The sequence below is a fragment of the Lepisosteus oculatus genome, chromosome 25 (genome assembly GCF_040954835.1).
Source record: "Lepisosteus oculatus isolate fLepOcu1 chromosome 25, fLepOcu1.hap2, whole genome shotgun sequence".
Lineage (NCBI taxonomy): Eukaryota > Metazoa > Chordata > Actinopteri > Semionotiformes > Lepisosteidae > Lepisosteus > Lepisosteus oculatus.
In genome coordinates this window covers 13,451,888-13,474,338 of record NC_090720.1, presented here as the reverse complement: position 1 = coordinate 13,474,338, position 22,451 = coordinate 13,451,888, and the positions used below count along the sequence as shown (strand labels likewise).

The window sequence follows — 22,451 nt, the reverse complement described above, 5'->3', positions numbered from 1 at the left end:
AGAAGAATTTTAATAGTAAAACCACTCCCTTATTAATATTATGAATCCTGTTGATAATAATACATTTCTCTATCCCTGTTTCTAAAAGCCCTTGTTACATGAGTTACTGCTTTGGATATGTAGCGGCGAGGCTTAATAATAAGGCAGAATTAAGTGTTTCTGAGCTTCCCAAATGAGGCCCCATTTCTCTGTTCATCTCTGTGGTGCAGCCACAGAGAAACTATTCATGCAAGATGTTTTCTTTTGATAAGGACAGCTCCCACAGGGGGATGCACTTAGCTAAGCCTGGCTATCATGATCAATGGTCATCCATTGGCGCCTATCTGTTTGGGGAGTGCCAGTTGGACATCTGGACTGCATTACTAAGTGTCAGGAGTAAGTGACTCATATCTCACCTTGATCAACCAATCAGGGACCGGTAGGGCCGAGTAACCCACGTGGGACTCTGATGCCCATGGAACTTTCAGCCAATCAATGAGCTGAAGTTCCTCCAGGTAAAAACAGGCAACACAGAGAGCCTGAGAGATTCAGATTCAGATTCAACAATTCTAAAGGGAATTCAAAGGAGAATTCCAGGGCAGGACGGCCCAGGAGCAGAAGGCTCCCAAGGGCAGGACATTCTCGCAGCGCGCCTCCTGACCATCCTGAGACTCAGCCCGGACAACCACGGAACGGCCAGTGTCTCCGAGTGCCAGAACTTTCCTTTGTTCTAAGAGTCTAGAGTGGAGGTTGCCAGAGAGTAACCAGCAGCAGGCCTCGTGAACAGGTCGGAACTGTGGACAGCTGAATCACTATTCAGAACTAGCTCTTCATCAGGAACGAACCGGTCCTCTTCCTGACTTGCTGGGACCCACAGTCATCTTTTCTCCTGTGCACAAACTTTGCTAGTTAAAGCCAACAATGAGCATCAGCAGCGCACCGTCGCAAGCCGCACATCACAGCCTGGCACGGAGCCAGAGAGCGCCGATTGGACAGCAACAGCCTGCAACTGTTTCTTTGTGCCCGCAGGAGATCTGAATCCCCAAAGATTGGATGAGTATTCAACTTCAATGCATTACAGCTCGAGAATTCAATTGTTATCCCAACCAGTTGATATCAATTTAATTCCTAAGAGTTATGTACTTGTTTGACTATCTAATGTAAAAGTTGTAACCAAGTTCACTTTACGAAACGGTCTTAATGAATGATATACTGAACGTATGTCCTCTTGATATGTGTAACTCTTTGTAACTGACCGAATATACCTTTTGTATTCTGATAACCCTCTCGATAAGATCTGTTAGTTTTACATGCATATTCTATGTATTAATAAATGTATCCTCGTGTATTAGTACCTGTGTGTGCGCGTTGTTTGAGTTATGTCGCATGGTTGGATTCTAAAGCCATCAAAAGAATCAACTTTGTGATTTACTGCTACAATTAATAATTGTCTCAGTAAATGCCCAAACCCTACAGAACTGGTGCCTTCAGAGAGCCACTATGATTACATATTTGGCGTCCCTGAACCGGTTTTCCCTACAGATAGAACATCAATGAGTATCCTGCCATAACACTACAGCTACTAGACTCTGCCTTTGGTTGCTGTTATTTTCAAGGAAATGTCAGTTAATGGTCTAAATTCTACCAAACACTCACAGCAAGCAAAGGGATCAAAAACCATAAAAGCTGTATTCTTAGCTATGGGTTCCCTTATATATCTAACTAGCCTAAATTAACACCATGTGAGAAAGAGTCTCTCAAACTGTCACCAGTTGCCTAATTAATTGATTAATGCACCACATGTGAACCTATTTACAAATAGAGACCTTATTTAGCTTTAGTGGCAGAATTTACTACCCTCATTTCTGCTGGTACATCATGTCGCATACAGTATACAGAAACTACTGTAAGTGGATAGAACTTGCAAGCTATAACCTCTGGAATGGGATAGCCTTCCTGTGATCTATAAAACACAGCAGCATTTCAATGCAGAACCCACTCATGTAACAAGGGCCTAACATTAATGTTCAGTCTACCTTATGGCAGTTAAACATTTTTTGGTACAGAATTTCATTTGTAAATGGAAATGCCCAGTACATTTTGCTGTATTATTACAAGGTACTGTAACATCTCACACAATTTTCATCTTTATTTTGCCTTTATACTGCTCCAAAATCTTAATGACAGAGAGCTACACAATATGAGCTGGGAAGTTTATTTATTATTTTATCTTTTATTTAACCAGATACAATCGGAGCAATCTGAGTGAAGTAGAGTGCTCAATAGCACAACTGCAGTATTCCACCAGGAATTTAATCCACTCCCTTCCAACTGGGAGCACAGAGCCCTAACCACTACTCCATACTGCTGCCAAGCAGGACAAAGTGCTTGATCCACATTTATCACACACCAGGACTCTAGAATGCGAAGAAAAAAAGTGCGTCTTACAAAGTATGAAAATAAATACCTAAAATCTGCCATCAATACAATCAAACACACATGCAGTCTTACAATTTGCGGTTTTCAGATGTAAAGCACTAGATAAAGAAACAAAAAATTGTTTAAGTCTCTTTGTGGGAAATAAAAAGAAAATCCATCCATCTATTTTCTAATCAATGCGGTGTTGCAGGTAAAAAGACCAGATTATTCCTTATGTTTATGAACAGATATTCTTTATTTTGTAAAAAGTTAATTCATTCATTATCCCAAAACGACTTATTCTTGATAAGGGTCGTAGCACCCAAGAATCTATCCTAGAAGCCCAGGGTGCAAAGCAGTATGTCAGGCCATTGTAGGGTGCATACTCGCATACTGTACACTTTCAATTCCTAGCCTAGCCACCATGTATGTCTTTTGGGGATGGAGGAACCAGAGGTCCATGCAGAAAACCCATGTGAATCCAGAGAGACCATGGAAACTACAGACAAAAGGTGCTCCAAGCAGTATTCATGTTCTGGGCCTAAAAGCTATGAGGCAGCTGTGCTAACAACCGTGCCTCTGATGTTGGCTGATTGAAGACTTCCTGTTCTCAAGAGTAATTGCAGAATAATTTTTCCTTCATTCCATGCACATAAGCACATTCTTTCAAGAGTGTTAGTTAAGGGTTGAGATAGACATAAATAATGATAATAATCAAAATAAAATTAAAGCTGCAAGTATATGAATTAAACTGTCTGATTCTATGGCTATAAGTAAATTTGCATATTTTATATTTCTCCAGTTTAAAAGATTAAGGAATTAATGGTGGAATGATTGTGAAAATGTTAAATAATTTAAAGCAAAATAACTCCTTCTTTTGAGTTTAAAATACACTTAAATAACAAGGTACAATATTATTGTAGTTAAATCACTGTTTTTGTCCCTCATGAAACTATGTACTTGGAACAACTTAATTCCTTTAATTACACAGTTTAAAAAGCATTAAGACCCTTTTAATTTAAAGTCACAACATTATACATTTTGATCTTTTTTTTCATTAAGCCTAGATTTTCCAAATCTATGGTCCTATCTGTAGCCCCCATAAACTCCTAAATGTGCTATCACAGCTAGCAATATATACTTCTGCAGGACAGAAGAAAACAACAGAGATGCAGTGACGTGCAATATGTAACAGTATAGATGTTGGAGATACTTTGGGTACATTACATTATTCTGGAACTACCAAGGTGAAAATGTACCATAGGAAAACAAGGATAGTAACAAATATCACAGGACTTTTGTGGTGTAAACCATGGTAATTATCATTTACAATGGTACTTATTGTACAGCAGTTCTCTGTATTTTTAACTATGGTAAATACTACATTTCTTACAATGAAAAACAATAACACTTCAGCGCTTCTAGATTGTATGCAATTTTTGTCCGGTAAGCCCAATATATTATAGTCTACATTCTTTCTACAGGGTTCTTTGGTGCTCATTTCAGGCCTTTTTCTGCAGAATAATTTATTGAAATTATTGCCAAAATGCCATTTTGTCTATTTCACTGCAACTGGTGCTGCATTTCTTAAAGGAAGCATTATTTTCTCCAAAAGGCAAGCAGAAAACAAGTGAGACACAGGACCAGAATCCCCTTTCGAGACTGGCATTGACACTTTAAACCTGTGTCACTAGTATACAGAACATTCTTGTTTAAATGACTTCAAGGAAGAGCTATACTGTATCTAACTTGGACTTCTTTGCTGTTATCATTTGCTGATTGCAGGCCACAGCCCTGTCATAAAGCCCCATTTAGTAACATATAAAACCAATGACACTGTAAAATACTTATTGTGATGACTTGGTATGGTCCCTATTTAAAATGTATTAGGTTTGGATGAACCCTAAATCAACATTATTAAGAAATATATTTTCTTCTGAAGCCAAATTAACAAAGTCACCTGTAAATGAAACAACAATGAAAAGAACTGCTGAGCACAGCATAAAAGCCTTTCAGCAAAAAGGACCCCGGAGTAAAAACAAAAAACAAAAACTAAGGTGATTAAACCAGTAATGTCAGATGATGAGGCCACAATTCTAGACATTCCCAAAACTCAAGTAAAGTAAAAAAAAAGTAAGAAAACACCAGTGGGTTAGATTGCTAATTTTAGCCCCTTTTACAGAATCTTAATTTCTCACCAGCAGCCAAATGTTGTTATGTTGCATTATGCTTCAGATGTGGATAGATATTCAATTCTGATATTACAAAATTACACAGAAACAGATCTCTATATCTAGAATGCTTTATTTCAGAAACCATTGCTCTTTCCAGGGAAGCTGACAAGGCACAGGAGTCAAATGTTGTACTCAAGTCCGAATTATTTTATCCATTTTATCCACTGTTAATGAATTAAGTTATTAGTGGAAATAATATGTTTATAATATGTATGTCTGAGCATAGCCTAAGGAAATCGATTTTTTAATCTGGATTGTTTGGCAGCTAACAGTTAATCCATCTGATGACCTTTTTTAAAGGATCCCAAAAAAACAGATGAGGATGGCTGTCTAAAAATGAATAGATTATAAATTAACCCAGTTGTGGGTTTAATGTGGGTCAGTTGTGTTTAGTATTATAACTTACAGTAAGCTAAGTGAATTATCAAATTTAACTGGCCTGCAAAACCCATTAGTGAGGAATTTCAGCTATAGCTAAAAATGTTTCAAAGTTTCCACAGACAGTGATAATTCCCAGCATGATTTTTACTTGTCTATAACAGATTACATGGGAAAATTATGTCAAATGTGTCACTGTAACACAAAAAAGCAATATCTGCTCCAATTCTCAATAGAAAAATACAAACCAGAGGACAAGCAAAATAAGCTCAGATGAAAAAAACTGTTCTTCACACGAAGGTTTGTGTATATCTGGAAACACCAACCCCAAGGTGAAACTGATTCTGGGAACACGGGAAAACTTCAAAAACATTCCTGGATGTCATTGGCTCCCAGCAGTCCAGACAGCTACAGTAAATGTGCCGAATGGTTTCCTCTTGTTGTAACTTTTTTATGTTATGTAGTATATTTATAAGGTTGATCAGAGCAATTGTATTTTCAGAAACACTAGGATATCACTGAGTTGTTCAGCAGACATCCTTTAAATCATGTTTGACAACTGATCTATTTCTCTGAGTTTATTAGCAGTATTAAATTTTCCTCTCCATGCTGTTTCATTAGGAATGAAATATGTAAGAAGTATTAAAGGCTAAATATTAAGATTTAAACATCTTTACTAGCTTTTTTAAAGACAATAAAGTTTTGTTGTGAAAGACAAATGACCTTATACATGAAATATTGTTCAATTCTACTAATTTTGCATATTGCATAGACATATACTATAGCATTCAATTCAGATTATAGTTAACATGGAGTACAATGGGATAAAACATAGACAAATTAGTAAATAATTGGCAAAATGGAGGATATGTTGTTCACTATACTTTTTAAACTGGACATTGTGACCCCATCACCATTTCAAAAAGCACCTTTAAAAGTTAAACTTGTTTAAGACTTAAAAAGCTTTATTGTACCACAGCCACACTTGGAAGGACAAAGTAAATTATTTTTTATTAGTTTAGAAAGGCATATGCAATTCTAAGTTATTGTTACCCCACATCTCTCCATTGATGGCTCACAGTGCCTTTTCATAGTCATCAGAAAATGTTTCCCAGATAGTGAACCTTCAATCCCGGTATTCTGTACTTTCACTGCTTTAAACTGGTTTCGCAAATGTTATGCTTCTTATACACACGATTCGTGGTCAACAGCTCCCAACTCCATTGCCCACAATCTACTGTAGTAACTCTAAGAAACTGATAAAGCTCCTATCTGATCCACCTCAGGTTTGAGCTGCTGACTGGTACACTGACCACTAGATGACATTGTGTATTGCAGGCCTGTTTCTTCTGTGTACAACAGACAAATTAACGCTTTGAAAATCACTGATGGTGACATGTTCGCTCAGTCCTCTTTTTATGATTAAACCAATGTGGAAAGAAGATACAATAGCTGAATTTAATAACGGCTTTCACACAAGTCACCAGTCTTTGTACTCAGAATCAGACATTAAACTATTGTTAATCACTTTGTTACATCCAAAAAAAGAGCCCTTGCACTAACAACAAGTACTTCCCTCAAGCAAAGGTTAAGTACCATTTCAGAACTCCTAAATAAATATAATTTTGCTGGGTGAGATGCATTGTCCTGTTACAAAAAACAGTATGAGAAACTTTAACAAGATACATCACAATAAAACCTTGATCATGGAATAGTCATCTCATAGACTGAATAGAATCTCTTCCCTTAAAAAAATGGCAGAAAACTGGAGTTCAAAATTCACATTGTGGCTGAAAATCAGAAACATATACCAGGTGATTATGAAGCTGGAATTTATTGTTTTTCCATGTATTAAATTATATTTAATATGTATTTAAGAACATTTACAGCTGAGCAATGTTTCTTACTTATTGTGGTTCTTGGTGCTTTGCAAACTTAACCTAAGTACCCACAGAATTTCCTCTTGAGTAAGTTAAAACAAGGAAGGGTGGCACTAATTTCAGTTAAAAAAAACAGACTCATAGTATGTTTTTAGTCATTGTAGAATGACAACTGACTTTATAATAACCTGGTATATGAATATGTATTGGCCTTTTTATCCAAATGGAAATGTTTGTTGTCTGAAATTTTTCATTTCTAAAACATAAATCCATTACTGCAGACGAATCCATAGATTTACCAGAGAATTACTGAGCCAACAGCCCATGTCCTAACTGTGAGTAGAGTGGTGTGGGTTTCGTATGCCCAGCTATAAAATGCAATGACACAATGATGCTCACAGGCCCAAGCCGCTGGTGGAATGGTCTCTCTGAGGCAGGTTGGCTGCCTCTTTCACACTTGCAGTCACTTCCTTTACCACTGAATCCCCATTTACAATACCGATGCTCCTCCACTGCCTCCCTGTTGTCGCCTGGGTTACAGGTTTGCAGTCCTTCCTGTTACACTCTGGAGTCCATAGCATATTTCTTTCCCGCTGCTGTCCTTCCATACTGGTATATGGATCTGTTATATTGTGAAGATCTGGCATCTGGACAGACAGACAGGAGGCAGGTAAGAATGTTAACCGTTTGTCATGCTTATGTATGTACTTTCTGTATTGAATTATAATTCTCAGCTGTTTTTACTGCTGTATTTTTTGTCATTTATTCCATTAGCTATACTTTTTTCATTGTCTTTTTGCACCTCTTGTGCAGTGTTTGTGTAATATGGAGCAGTGCTATGAAGTTCTTGATAAATGCTCAAAGAAAATGAACTGTTTGCACAGGCATTATCGTTATGTTTGTTTACTGTAGACAATTGTGTCTCAAAGAAGCTTCACAAACATCATGAAAGGTTTAAAAAAAACATTGTCCAATTTACACCTCTCTGAAATCACTTAATCTCCAAGTCATTGTCAGGGACTAAATCTATACGTTCTTGTAGAAAGTAAGGACAAATGTAGGATTTAAAGAAAAAAACACTAAAAGAAAAAGATCCATTCAAAGATCATTCAATTTAAGGAGCAACAAAATACTTCCAGTCATAGTGCTAGGATCTGAATATTTCAAAAAGATAAAAAAAACTCTCTGTGTGGCTATACATTCGTACTTCTTATCACAATATCTTAAAATTGCCTGAAGCTCATGTGGATCCTATGTTTCATAGTGGAGTATCCAGCACTTACCTCTAAAAATATACAGACAACAGGTTAGTACAATAGAGGTTAGAAAGCATCCAGTCGACCCAGCCATGCCCAGCCAACAAGACCATCCGAATTCGTAGTGCATCCCAAGGTAGACATTCTTCAGCACAAGAGTGGCTCTCTCCACATAGACATCCACTGCGTACCACACAGAGCCAATCATCCCTGGGATTCCTGCAATCACACAATATAATCCAGCTCCACCTTTATTCTTCTATACAGCACTTGATGCCACTCTATCCCTGGGTGATGTAGTGTACAGAATAAAAGGTTTTAAAATATTCAGGAATTTCAACATCTCTAATGAAACCTGAAGTGGCACTCTGCTTATGGAGAGTATATCATCTGCTGAACATTTTAGCCCCATTCCCCTTTTTGGTAATAACCTACAAAGCTGCATTTAGAGACCTTTTAGAATAAGTGGCTAGATAGTAGATAGGGGCTTCTGGATGAACAACGGCTTACCAGAGGAATCTGTATGAGGGCCGCTGTTCTTACTGATTTCAAAGTTATTCAACTTTCAAGTATATAAGTAGCCAGCAGATTAATCAAATTTACAAATCATCTCAAGTGTTGAGGGTCAGCAAACATTGCAGAAGTTGCAAAACAAATTCAAGCTGATTTCAACTAAATTCAGGAAAGGAAACAGAGAAAAAACTGCCAGATGCAGGACTTTGCAAAAATAAGGTTCAATTTTTAAAAGTGCCTGCCAGATTAATGTAATTCTACATTTTTAGCCTTGAACAAGGGGACTTGATTCAAGTTCAGAATCCTCAAGGCCATGGACCACCCAATTGGCATCTTCAGACTCGACAGAAACACAGGAAGAGAACACAAATGGAAACTACATACAAGCTCAAATAAAATTGGGACAGGATGCACTTCTTTGTAGATTGTTTTTGGATTCTGAAACAACCAACTTGCCAACACCCTGGTATATTTCAAGAATCAGCTGAGACCTTTGGATCAATTAGTTACTAATAACACAAGCTACGTAAATGGCATCCTTTTTTTTCCTCATGATTTTGATATTAGTATTATTTAGGCTGATATGTTTAACCAAAGCACAGCTCATTTCATTACAAAGTGTTATGAGCCCAGAGCCCTTAACTGAACCACTCCACTGCTACTTCGGTTCTATTAGAAGCCCAAACCCATCAAGGATTTCAGATATTGCTCTAATGTATTAGGTCTAGTGATTTCCATGTTGTACCTAGGGAAGATAATAGCTGTTTCCCATTAGGTCTTCTGGGCTGCAATCTGACTTAAATGGAAGTGTTTTCTAAACAATGCTGCAACTTGCTTAGGTGTGAAAGTGTTGCTACAGGTGTTCCAAAAACGTTTCTTTCTCTTGCCTTGCAGTTCCGCTTTTTGCTGGAAGCAGTCTGAATTCTTTAGAACTCAATTACTTTGAAACCCTGCAAGGTTACAGTGGCAGGAACTGCTACTTTGTTAAACCAAAACTCTGATGAGTCTATTATATATGTTAATATTTTTTTTTCTTTTATTATACTGTTACTTTTTTTTTGCGGACAAATTTAAATGCACCCAACATAATTATCTTGTTCTTAATACTTAGCAAATACACATAAAATAAGAGAGAAGTAAAAAGTATCAGTGACTCTTTATGAATGATTGCAATGATCAGACTAGATGGAAAGAAAAAAATAGAGCTCATCTTCTCTAATGTCTGAGCAGTATCTTTAAAACAAACCCCTTCCCAAATCAACCACAAAATACACAGCCATCGCACCTCCTAACCCAAATATGTATCCTGCAAAGTAACATATCCTCAGTTTTATGTGGGGCTCTTCCTTGAACAGCTTGATGAAGTCCAGTCCCAGCACCAGGATGATGAGTGCGAAGCTGGCTAGGATGTCCGCCGTAATCATCAGAGCACGTGTGAGCACAATTTTCACTGCAAAGAGAAGCAGGCAGAGTGAAGGAGCTGTCCACAATTTGCTACAGATGGGGAAGATCAACACTGGTATAAGAAAAAAACTGCAAATACATTCTGCAATTCACTTTTGATATTGATGCAAACAAAAGTCTTTCATTCAAGATAATCAAAATAGAATATAGAATACATTGAATGCTACTGATTTTTCCTTATTTACTACAATGTAGATGGTATTCATCTATGTCTCTCATGAACATGGCAATGGATATAGGTTCAAACCAGCTAGCGTGGAGTTTCCAATAGTGCTATCCCTATGCATATTTCCTCAGCTAAGCGGGATGAAGCCAAATCTGTAGTTCAGACTCCTGCCACTAACCTCAGCTGATCCGAAACTATTGGGCAGTTACAATCTCATGCATGAGCAGCTTCTCTACACTTCAGCTCATGTGGAGATGTAAGTAATTGCTTCACTTGAATTGACTTGGGTAATTTCGGGAGGCCAGATTGTACAAGGTTTGAGTGGAGTGTAGCAAGGACACCAGGGTCAATGTTTCTACTCTCATGACCAGTGTCATGGGGTCTTCTCTTGACTTAGATTTCAGAACTGTAGTTTAGCATGTCATCTGAAAGACATCAAGACCTACAGCAGAGAGCAGAGAGTCCCCTGGCTCTGGACAAATCATGGTCTTGGAAATCTGGTCCAGAGAGAGAAGCACAAGGAGTACCTCTGCACCTTCTGAGAAATGGTGCTTCTATCTTGAATTCACTAAAACCTAATAGAAACTTCCATACATAGAAACCAAATGTCAGTAAGGCACACCATGCATGAAATACAACAGTCTGGCCAGCAGAGGGAGCCAGTGTATAACCTTACTGTGTTGTGATAGTCCTTTCATCCCTCTGAGAAATTAGCAAGTTCTCTTTACAGTGCGAAAACCTTTCTTTAAATGCTTAGCAGTCAGTACTATTAGTAACCCTGGCAACTGACCATATAGTTATTTCGGAAGCAAATTGTTACAACTGACTTAAAAACAAGGAAAGCTATGTGTATCACTTTTTGATAAATATTGTGATTAGCTCAATCTAGTAACCAAAATACATTTTTATAACTCCAAAACACTTTTTCATATTGCATGAGATTATAGTGAAAATTGCACAGGTGATCAAATGTCTGTGACTTTAGGACAATTAATACAGTACTAATCAATTTCTTGCAATTAAAAATGGAAATTTCTGTTTCAGAAGATCAGAACTAAACAGGTCCCTTAATCAGTACAAAATGTGTACAAATATATTCACTTCCATAATTTCTGTTCTCTGCTGGCCTTTGCTCTGACTGAAACAGGAGGATGGAACAATAAGTGGGTCTAATAAACTGGATGATTTCTTTTGCTTGCTGGAATAATGTTAACAGCTTCCAGCAGATGTTGAGTAAAAACATGATCTGAACAAGAGCCTGATTTCTTTTTGCCACAAAAAATAGAAACCCGGGTGCTTTCAATATCTGCTTTCAGCATCTGAACATCATTTATTTAGAGATGACTTCAGATTTCTGATTGCCATTATTTTTTATTGCTTTTGTACTGTATTTTTCATTGTCTAGCTTGGCGAGGATGCAGTGCTCTTCTCCTTAGTGTTATCAGACAGTGCCGCTTGAACGGCATGTGGGAAAATAGGCAAATAAATAGCTAGAAATAGCTGGAGTGTGATAAGGCAGAAAGAATAACAATGTATACTAGTTTAGCCTAGGATCAAGAAAAGAAATTCCTATTTCTGACAGCAACATACAAGTCCAAATTACTAAGTTTTGCAAGCATTTGTATTTTTGTACTGTATAATCTGTAGTAAGTGTTCTACAATGTAAAAGCATCATAATTGGCAGCTGTTGATAGTTATGTTTTTACATATTTATACTTGTTTTGGCAAAAAGAAAATGAGGCCCTTCAATCTCATCCCAGGTTAATTCCCTCGGGACACTGGCACCACAATGTCCCATCAGGGAGAGGTAATTAACCTTCAGGAAGTAATAATACAAAACAGAGGATAATCTTTTCTAATTATTCATCCTGTGTGTTTTGCTCAACAATTCTATGAGATGGCATGTATGATATTGTGCAAGTATGAAACTGGAAAAAATAATATCTATCTACATGTGCTAAATCACTCACCATTTTTAGTTCAAATCAAAGACTGAGAGATCAGGCAATGAAGCTGAAGTGATAAGAGGAGTGTAATCAGGACAGGCAGTGTGTGTGTTTGTGTGGTGATGGCCCTATAAACACTAGAAGCCACATCATAAAAGATTTGTCCTCAACTTAACTTATACCTCTTTCATAAACAAGGAAACAACCAAATAGCTTTATAATGTATCAGAGAAAGACCTCTTCAGATATCAATGTAAAATTCCCCGTAGCCAGTTTAAAAGTTTATATTTCTACTCCAGAGCTGGGCTGTTTTGTATTATTATGGAAAGACCTGTCTGAGTTGAGCCCTAGTTACTGTTAAGATCTGCATATTTGCTTTAGTCAGGCAGCTTTATTAATTTATTTTTAGAAATTACTGAACTGCAGGTAGCAAGAACTAATTTGACAGGCCTTCGCCCTACATGTCATTCATTTAGAAGAAAAAGAAAACACTTAAGAAATTCCTACAAGTCTGAGAAAACAAATACACGTCGGATTATCAGAATTTGGTTGATGTGATGAAACAAATGAGGTCTTGTGCTCTAGTTCTTTAATAGATTTTCTCTGTGGTAATAAGAGGATGTTTATGTCTGAAATTTCCTGTTTGTTAAAGACTGGGGGATGTTTGAAGCTTAGTATTCATTTTCAGTAACCTTTATCTTCTTTCCTCTCCACAAAAACCTTAGAGCTAATGACTAGTTGGCAATGACTGCATTTAACTTTTTCTCCTCAGTTTCCTGTCTGTTTCTCTGTGTTTCAGTGCTTTTTTGTATTGGAAATACATCCATCCATTTTCTATCCATTTGTCCTGGTGAAGGTCACAGCAAACAAGAAATGCAATACAATGAAAAATAAACCTAAATAAAAATTAAATATAAATTATTTTTTGTCTTTTTTATTCTGCAGGATGCACCACCTCTCCAGTGTTTACCTGTAAAGCATCACAGATAGAAAGTTTCCACACATGAATGAGACAGGAACCAGAGGAACCTTTACACAAAGGTTTGTAAGAGTCTGGAACAAGCTGTACACCCCTTCTGTTCAAGCTAATACCTTGGCTTCTTTCAAGAAAAGACTAGATAACAACCTTAGATGCGCCAAATGGTCTTGTCTTGTTTGTAACCATTTTTGTGTTCTTAATTCAATATTATCAGGTGCTCAGGAAAGCGAGGATGCTACCAAAGAACAGAATTCCTACAGTGTAATGCAGTTAGTGTTACTAAATGTTCAGTACACAGATATAGAAAAAATAATGTTCTATCAATTATTACCAATGAATAGAAGGATGACCTACTGTACAACATTTATTTCAAGTGCTTCTTTTACTAATGAAACTAAACTCACCTGTGCATCACACAAGCCATTCATTTGTAAAATCCTACATGTACCATCACTGAAAGACAATTTCATGATTTTGTATCAAGGTTCTCCGTGTTCATCAGATATAAATCTAAAAAAATAAAACAGGGGAGAAACACACTGTTTTCTAGATAAGTGCTACAAGCCGCTACAACTAGATGCTGCCAATTGTATAGCTCATTTCATGTGCCCTAACAACTGACAGAGATTAATTATGTCTACCCTGGTCTAAACTTGCTTTTAATGTATTACAAATCATTGTAATTACAAAGTACTATGAACACTTCAATTTTGATGGGGACCGACAAGATCTTCTTGTGTGTGTCCTCTGAGGGACATGCCTCTCCGACTCTTTCTCAGAGTCTCCAGTTAAACTAAACCTTTTAACCTAGTTATGCCACTGCCAGATAGTGGCGTTTAAAACTCATCAACCTTGACCTGTTTTACTGCAACAGTCGGTGTTCTAAATTGTCATTAACAAGGGAAGGTCCCAGTTAGAAACAAATGTATAAATTATGTGATCAAGATTAAACTTGAAAGTCAGTGGCACACATGAAAATTCCATCCATTATCAGAGAAACGCGTTTCCTGAGAAGCGATACAGCAGGCAGAATCCTGCTTCCCTGCCCTTGCATTGGTCTGGAGCTCATTGTGAGCCATGGAGGAAGGGGCAATACTGGGCAATACTGAAAAGCCAGTCACACTTATGCTTTCTGTGATGTGAGAGAAAACCTGACCAGCAAGTGAAAACCCATTTATTACATTTCAATAACATTTGGGAAAAAAACAAAACAAATACTTGATTTTACAGTAGTTGTTCAAACCCAAAGTAGACATTTTTTTACAAGCACCCCACATCAAGAAGCTTGGGTTTTAGACAATTTGACCCCTGGCCACAGTGTTCATAAGAACATAAGAACGGTTACAAGCTAATACAGACAGGTTGGACTATCTCGGCTGATTGGTAGCTGATTAATCCAAGGATCTCAACCAGCTCTTTAATGAGTGAAGCCAGAGTATTAACTTCAAACGCCATACTAGCAGGTTCCAGACCCCACAATGTTAGATCCTGAAATGACAGATTCAGTACTGCACTGAGACAATGAGGCAGACTTACACGGATGCTCAGCGAGGATAGTCTCGTACTGGTCGCAGGTCCGAATGCCATCCTGTGTGTTGGTGACACACTCCCACCACAGGCCTCTGCACTTCTGGCTGACCTGTGGAGAGAAATGGACCCACTGACAGAGAAGAGCACAGGGCCTGTGGCTGAAACCCACACTCAAGCTGCAAGACACCGGAGTGCTGCGACACACAGGGAGACACACCCTTCCAAAAGCCTGACCCCCTACCAGGGACGGGAGTTTGAAAGTCACAAAGGTGACATCACCTTAACAATTTACCCGACACTGTGAGACCTGGTTCTGTAACCAGTCATAGTTGTGTACTATCTTTTCTAACATCAGCACTTTTAAGCACTTTTTATAATAAAAAACAATGTACAGAGGGATGTACAGTATGTATGATGCCAATTCATTCAAAGATTTGAAATGGATTATTGAAACAAACTATCCATGCAAGTCATCAGAATTCTGTAGGTGCAGATGTAGAAAATTTACTGTACTTTTTCTTTGTTTGAAAACATATCAAAGGGATGATGTTATTTCATGTTACATGACAATTTAATCATTTCATCCATTTCTTTCTCTTTATGATTTCATATGATTATATTACACCAAGATCAAAGTTTTAGACACCTTACAGCTGTTTCCAGAAATCATTCGATTTCAGTTTCCTTCAGATTCATTATTTGTTGTCCTTCTTCAGAACATGCCCATATCGAGGGAATTATATTCATGCTGGATTTAGCTATACAGAAAATGATTTGATGTTAATGGTTCTTTTTACAACCTTTCTCTTTCTTTTCAGCATTCCAGTAAACACAGAGGGACTGTTAACAGGCTCTGAATTTCAATAAGATCCTGTCTCAACAAAGATAAGTCAAAGAAAAAAAGATATTACAGAGGGAGGCCTCACAAAAGCTAGTGTTGTTTACAGAGACAATCTGTATTTCCCCTAGTCTGTTTCCTTCCTATTATCAATAATAAAGCAATGATTCTACAGACAATATTCCTTTTTTTGTGAAACCCTTGTACAGTACAGTATGTGGCCTTTCACAAGATACTGTGCATTCCTTTTGATAGAAAACAGCTGCTCGTAGATTCCTTTAGATTATTATATCAGGAAGAGAAAAAACATCATAAAATTAGTCTGAACTTTTAACTTTCTTGATTTGGTTATTGTTTTATTTTTGTTTTGCGGGGGGACTCTGAGTTACTTCTTTATGGAAACTTTCGTGATAAGTGTATTTTCCATCACAAGAATCAGAAAATTACGAAACATACAGTATACAGCACATGCACATGATAACAGATTTGAATGCCATAACAGCATTTAATAAGTTTTCATTTTCATATTAATCGCTGTTGGTGGGACAGTCTCTTCTGATCTTTTTTTTCTCTTTTAAACATGTTTAATTCCTAATCCTCGGCAACCTTTGATTTTACCTCCAAGTCGTCATCAGCGTTGACCATCCAGCAGTCAGTCCAGGTTGCTACGATGAGGAAGACAGTGGACACCAGGGCCAGGCAAAATGCCATGAACTGGAGCACCACGATCATTCTCAACTCTGGAGGACTCCAAAAATAAAACACTTTTTACCAAACACATTACACCAAAATCACTCTTTGCCCCTTTAGGTCCCTCTATTCTCTTTATAAAGCCTTGCAAGTCTTAAATTAAACAAATTGTGTCAGTCGTCGTTGTGAACAGTGCCAAAAGGTGTGATGCAAGCTGTTAAGTTTTATGATGGAGACATCGAGATACTTTGTAATTTGACTGAAATATTTATTCATTGCGGAAATTAGCAATGAAATACACATTTTTGGTTTAGACTAAGATTTCTTTTCTAAAATACTGCACCATTTGATGTAAACAAGGTGAAAAATACAAATTACACATAACATTTTTTTTGCTATTTGCAAATTTAAAATAGTAGTGCTTTTATGTTTTTAATCCTTATTAATTACTTTCTTATAAGTTACTTAGTTTTTCTTTGTATTAGTTCAACATTATAAAAAAGAACATCATTTTAGATATATATAAAATAAAAGTAACATTACAATATTAGTATTTAAAAGTATTAAAAAAGAAATTAGTTCTTCTTTTAATCAGTTTGAGGAAGTTCAACATGCATTTGTTTCATTTTCATATTGAAGAATATTAATTATATTATTATATAAATATGTTTTATTATAACAGAAATATAATTTACTGAGCTCCAACCTTAATGTCACGATAAAGCCTTTTTGAAAGCTCTCAATTAACAGTAAAGCTTTTCATTACACAATCTTGAGGACATTTTAAAGAACTACAATGTTTTTAATGAGTCTTGTGAAGCATGTTACAGAAGTCTGTACTGAAAAATGGAAGCAAGTCAAAATTATCACAATATCCATAATAAGAAATGTTATAAGCAACAGGCCTTTCAGCCCACCTAACACATTAGGTAGGTAGTAGGTCATTGTAGCCAATCTTATCCAGCCATTTCTCAAACAAACAGAGTATCAGCTTTATCAACAAGGCTGGGTAGCTTGTTCCAGACTCTCCCTTGAAGTTAAGTACAACCCTTGGAGTAAAGATGTGTCTCCTGTTCTCAGTTTTAAATCACTTCCACATAGTTTTCCACTTGTAACATGGTTATATATAATTTAATGTATAATTTAAATATGTAAACATTTCTAATATATAAATTAGAAACCATAAAATACAGTACTACAGTACATATCCTCTATGAGTACACCAAGCTTCATATTTTGGAGTAAGATGTTTGGCATTTGTGCATGAATCCATAAGTTTGTATTTTAATGTTGCGAATGTATTTTAATGTAAGTGAATAGAACAAGAAAATTCTATTTACTATTACAGTGAAGTAAAACTTTACTTTAATGTTACTAAAAAATACTAAAAAGTTACTTAAATGCAACTTTTGGGCCTGTAACATAACTGTCTAGACTCCTGCCCTCACTAGATAAAGATGATAGTTTATATAAGTTATTATCTCTGTTTTTATAACTGGATGGAGTTAAAAAACACAGTGACAAAAATCTATAAATATACATATAAAACCTCAATATATAACCTTTATATAGTTGGATCCGTGTCACTCAATTCCTTGTTTTTTAAATATACTGTATGACTTGTAGTGCTGAATTTTAATCTGAGTTTTAAATTTATTTTGCCTCAAACAGAAGAAACAAGTGTTTTAATTTACACTAATGTCTATAAATCAAGTAAACACAGGGATTTTTAGTAAAACAATTATTTATTTTCATTATATTTGCATTTTATTTAATGCTAATATAAGGAAAAATCACATCATTCTCTTTGAAAGATAAACATTTCGTTATAATAAGAAGAACAACTAATTACTGTTTCCTTTCTTTAAGGTTTAAGGTAGTCACAAATGATTTTTTTAAAGTGTATTTAGTTTTCTTCTAGGCACACCATGTTATGAAATAATCTTAAACCACAGAGTTTTGTTTTTTATGTATGAATCCTTAGTCAGTAGGAATATTTGAAATTTTAAACAAACTAGTGTGACAACAATTAATATTTAATACAGAGAAAGAAGAGGTCTATGAAATGTGACAATCACACTATGATCCATTTTAACAAACATATACACATTAACATTCAAGAAAATCAGGCAAACAAATTGAACAATGAACAGTCAAGTTTTCAGTCCCATTGAACTATCCCTTTTACTACAACACAAGGAAAACTTCTGTATACAAAAAAAGTTATTTGTAGCTTCTTCTTGCAAATAACTTAAACATACATGCTCAAAACCTACATCATATTGTTCAGGTTTTCCAAAGATCAAATCTTTTAACACACCCAAAGCTAAAATTAATGTTAAATGAGATATGTAAACATTACAAAACAAACTATGTTAACCCTTCCAGTAGACTCTAATTGTGTCTATTTGTTGTACAGATTAACTATCTCAGGTTTGTCTTCAGCTTACATTCAAATATTAATTTATTTTTAAGAATTAAAAGTATATAGTTTAAAAAAATCAGATTACCTCCACTTTGAGCAGGCAGGACTCATGTTAAGGTTCTACATGAAGCTTTGCCAGTAGAAAAACTAACTATCTTGACCTCCGTGTAGCAAGGGAGCTGTGATACTGGAATTTTTTAGGTGAGAAAAATTTTTGAATGCCAGTGAGACCAAACTGGATTTTTCCAGAAGGGCCTACATGGACAGAGAGCCTGATCTGAATAATGCAAAGCACTAATTAAACCTTCGTTCCAGAAGCCAAAAATAAATAACATTGGTTTTCCGTGGCTATTTTTAGGTTGTTCAATGTATGTTGGGTGTGCTTTGAATTTTTATCAAAGGGGTACTTTTACGTGCAAGAACATTGTTAAAGAGTTGGATAGCACGATCCTGAAGGTGTGCTACCAGGGCTGCAGGCATTATCCATGTTCTCTCAACTGCTGTTTGACGATAATTTTCCTCTCTCTGACATTTCAGAGTTTGTGAAGTGAGGAGAGAGGTGTCAGGTGCACTGCCTGCATTTCGAATGACGTGTATTTCAGCTGTTTGAAAATTTTTAATTAGCCTGCCAGATTTCTGCTATTAATTTAGCCAAGGCAATTTTGATTTAAAACGATCAATCACCAGTAAAAACAAATTATGACCCATAAAACATAATGTCAAGTGGTATAACAAAAATAAATCTGTTAACACAATCATCAACATCTTCCCATTTCACATGGTACAAATAGAAATACAAGGCATAGGTTATTGCAATACTGGAATAAACTGCAGGCTCTAGAAATACTGTACTCCGTCCAGCAACTGAAACAAAAGTACAAACTTAGGCAGGGGCTGAAGTGTCTTGAGTAGATGAGAGGATCTACAAGAAACAGAAATAGGAGGCAGAGGACTGATAGAAATATAAAAGACAATATTTGTCCATGCAATGTAAATGGAAATCCTAAACAGTGCTGTAAGTGGGATTGGAGAACAAGCAGGTTGCACTCTCTGCTCTCCAGATCTGAATTATCAAAGAACAGACATGCTGTATTATTGGAGGTGCCATGATTCAGATGAGATGGCAATCCAAGATCATTAAAGATCCCATGGCAGGGCCACTAAGAGGTTTACAAAAAAGAAGTAGTTCTAGACAGCTTTTTGCTTTGAACAGATTGATCTCAATGTACAGTTCAGCAACTATTGTTTTTGTCCTGAATAATTTCTCTAGCGGGAAATAAGGGTCTGGAAAATCAAGAAATCTGAAACTCTGAGACATTGAAATATCACAGATTAGAAAAAGAAACTTTAATTTTGGCAATGTTAAAGGCATCTCAAACTTCTTCATTATAAAAACTTACAAGAAAAGAAAGAAATCCTTAAAAAGGTTAGGAAAATCAAACTGCAAAAATTAAATATGGAAAAGTAATTTGAACCTCAGTTGCTACACATTGTGAGGAAGAAATGTTATCTTTTGACAATTAAATGTCTCTTACATGTTGCAGTTTTTGAACTGGCACTTCTCTGGCATCTGCCAGCACCCTGAAATATGGCACACAAGCAACAATGGAGCAACAATCAAATCCAGTCAGCTATAAGACTGGCCGTGTGATCCAATAGGTTTGCAACACCTTTCAAGCTCCAAAGGTGTATGTCACTATAACATGCTCATGCTTTTCATTTCCCAATCTCCATGCCTCCTCCACATTCCTTTGATTGATCTGAATCATGGCACTAATATAGTGTGTGTGACTGGTCCAAGGCTGCAATCAAACTAACATTTCTCAGGCATACTCCCAGTATCCTAACCTATTTGAAGCAAAAAACTATTGATGTGACACAGCACATTTCAACCAAATTTCATTAGTGAAACACAGACCAGAGAACACATGTGGAAAGTTCAAACACATTTTAATCTGAGAACAGGAAGTCCTTTTTATGCAAAGGGTTGTGGAAGTGGAACTTGGTTATTGTTACAAATCCAGGGAGGAAGTTTCAGATCTCACAGACCTTCAATACCAGGAGTTGTGGAAACTAGGCTTATTGAGCCTCATTACACATTATATGGTTAGGTTTAAAGCTGTCTTGTTTGCAAGGTCTGAAAGATTGGACTAAGCAATCACCCAGAGATTAGTATCTGAGTAAAGGGAAAGATAGGGGCTGATCAAGGGTTAGGTCTCCCTATAGGTTAGTTCTGATGGGCAGGAGTTCCAGTCTGTCTGATGGGCTAAAGAAGAAGCAGCTCTCAGGCAAACCAAAGGGCTCACAGATATGTTGCAACAGCAAACAAAAGGAAAGTCAGGTCAAGGGCAAAGCAACAGGTTAATTTATAGGTTAGCGTTATCTGTCCTGATAGGGGATCAGTTATAACCAGAAGTTCATTGGTTACTCTTACGATGCATTGGTCAGGACCCTATGCAGACGGTATAATCCAGAAGCATGTGAAATGGACACGGGGAGGTGACAACAAGGAGCTGGGCAGGTTGGCAAACAGGGGGACTGTGCACCACTGGTGCAGGGGGGGTGGGGGGTGGTCCAGGTGTACAAGTCCAAAGGAGTCCAAAGGGAAATCCAGGGTGAAGTCCAAAAGTCTAGAGCTGGGTAATCCAAACGAGATTGGACAAGACAAGGGTTAAAAATAGGAACGGGATCCGGTGCAGGGATGGGGAATAAAACAGGACCCCAGACTCAGCAAGTTCAGGATGCCGATAGGATCCCTATGCCCTCAAGCCGCGGACATACAGTAGGGCGACTTGGTGGTAGGCGGGCCTCTGGGTGTCCGTGTTCCAATGCAGAGCCCAGAATAGTGTGAGCATCTGGTTTATATAAGCAGGGGCTGGATAGGAGGCAGGTGCACAAAATGAACTAAAATGTGAAAGAGCCGGAGCACCCTTAATAGGAGGGATTACAATCGTGACAGTCAAAAACCAAGGAAGGGGATTTATTTAAATAGCTTGTGCAGTTTGATTAAGCAAATGTTGTGGTTTCAAATCCCAGAGTGGGTTTGAGTTGATCAGGACAAGTGTCTAGATAACTTACCAGTGTTAAAGTTCCTCAGTCGTAATTCTAATATACAGTGTCAGGGGAACCACTAATGAGATGAGTTGTTTCCCCACATAGATTGCACATTTTGTTGTCTGGGCTATTCTCCATGTCATGAACCAGTTCCAGACATTTCATACATACAGTACCTGTTTTATACACTGCTGCTACCAGATGCCCCAATGCACCATATCTCTTATACCACTTCACCTGATTTTGAAAGAATATCAATTCGCTATTTTATCCCAGAATTATCTTCGAGGGGAGATGCCAAAAATCACCATTATCTGGATGCCTTTCTGGATCTGGGAGTAACGCAATATCCATTCTCCATGTCTATCCATTTCATATCCCATCATCATCCAATTCGTTCACCACATCCTTTAAAACTGAACAATACAGTATCTTTTCTGACAAGTTATGACATCATCCTGAGTGATTATATCAGTGTACTTCTTCACGACCACAGTCTTACCTGCTGTAACAGGTCCTTCCCTGGGGCTGGAAGGACCTGCACAAGGAACTGTTGTTAGGATCAGTCTGGTGTTTCTCTTCCCTCTCTTGTGTCATCATAACCTCACTGATTTACTGTATTTCCCGATGATGTATACTTCTTGAACCTTGTAGAACTTTGGAATGTAGACCAGTAGATATCATTTAACTGGAAACTGGAA

The 22,451-nt window shown here is 37.0% G+C and overlaps 1 protein-coding gene across 2 annotated transcripts; it reads right to left on the bottom strand.

Moving 5' to 3' along the window:
* Positions 1–6,453: 6,453 nt before the first annotated feature.
* LOC102685572 (claudin-16-like) lies at positions 6,454–18,872 on the bottom strand. 2 transcript variants are annotated; one of them, XM_015336752.2, is made up of 6 exons: positions 18,782–18,872; positions 16,200–16,329; positions 14,750–14,852; positions 9,944–10,108; positions 8,173–8,364; positions 6,454–7,536 (listed from the first exon to the last, which is right to left on the bottom strand). In XM_015336752.2, exons 1-6 carry the CDS (start codon positions 18,805–18,807, stop codon positions 7,448–7,450), a joined length of 705 nt encoding a protein of 234 aa, XP_015192238.1. In that variant the 5' UTR covers positions 18,808–18,872; the 3' UTR covers positions 6,454–7,447. The 2 variants fall into 2 exon arrangements, with proteins under 2 accessions (XP_015192238.1, XP_015192240.1); XM_015336754.2 differs by having other exon boundaries at positions 16,200–16,321.
* Between the last annotated feature and the right edge of the window lie 3,579 nt (positions 18,873–22,451).

What these genes read in the sequence shown, in the direction of transcription:
- LOC102685572 (XM_015336752.2), bottom strand. Translation starts at nt 18,807, where the DNA reads ATGAGTCCTGCCTGCTCAAAGTGGAG. An exon ending in CCTGCCTGCTCAAAGTGGAG is followed by an intron (nt 16,330 to 18,781) that starts GTAATCTGATTT and finishes TTATTTTTGGAG; the next exon opens with TCCTCCAGAGTTGAGAATGA. An exon ending in ACGCTGATGACGACTTGGAG is followed by an intron (nt 14,853 to 16,199) that starts GTAAAATCAAAG and finishes TTCTCTCCACAG; the next exon opens with GTCAGCCAGAAGTGCAGAGG.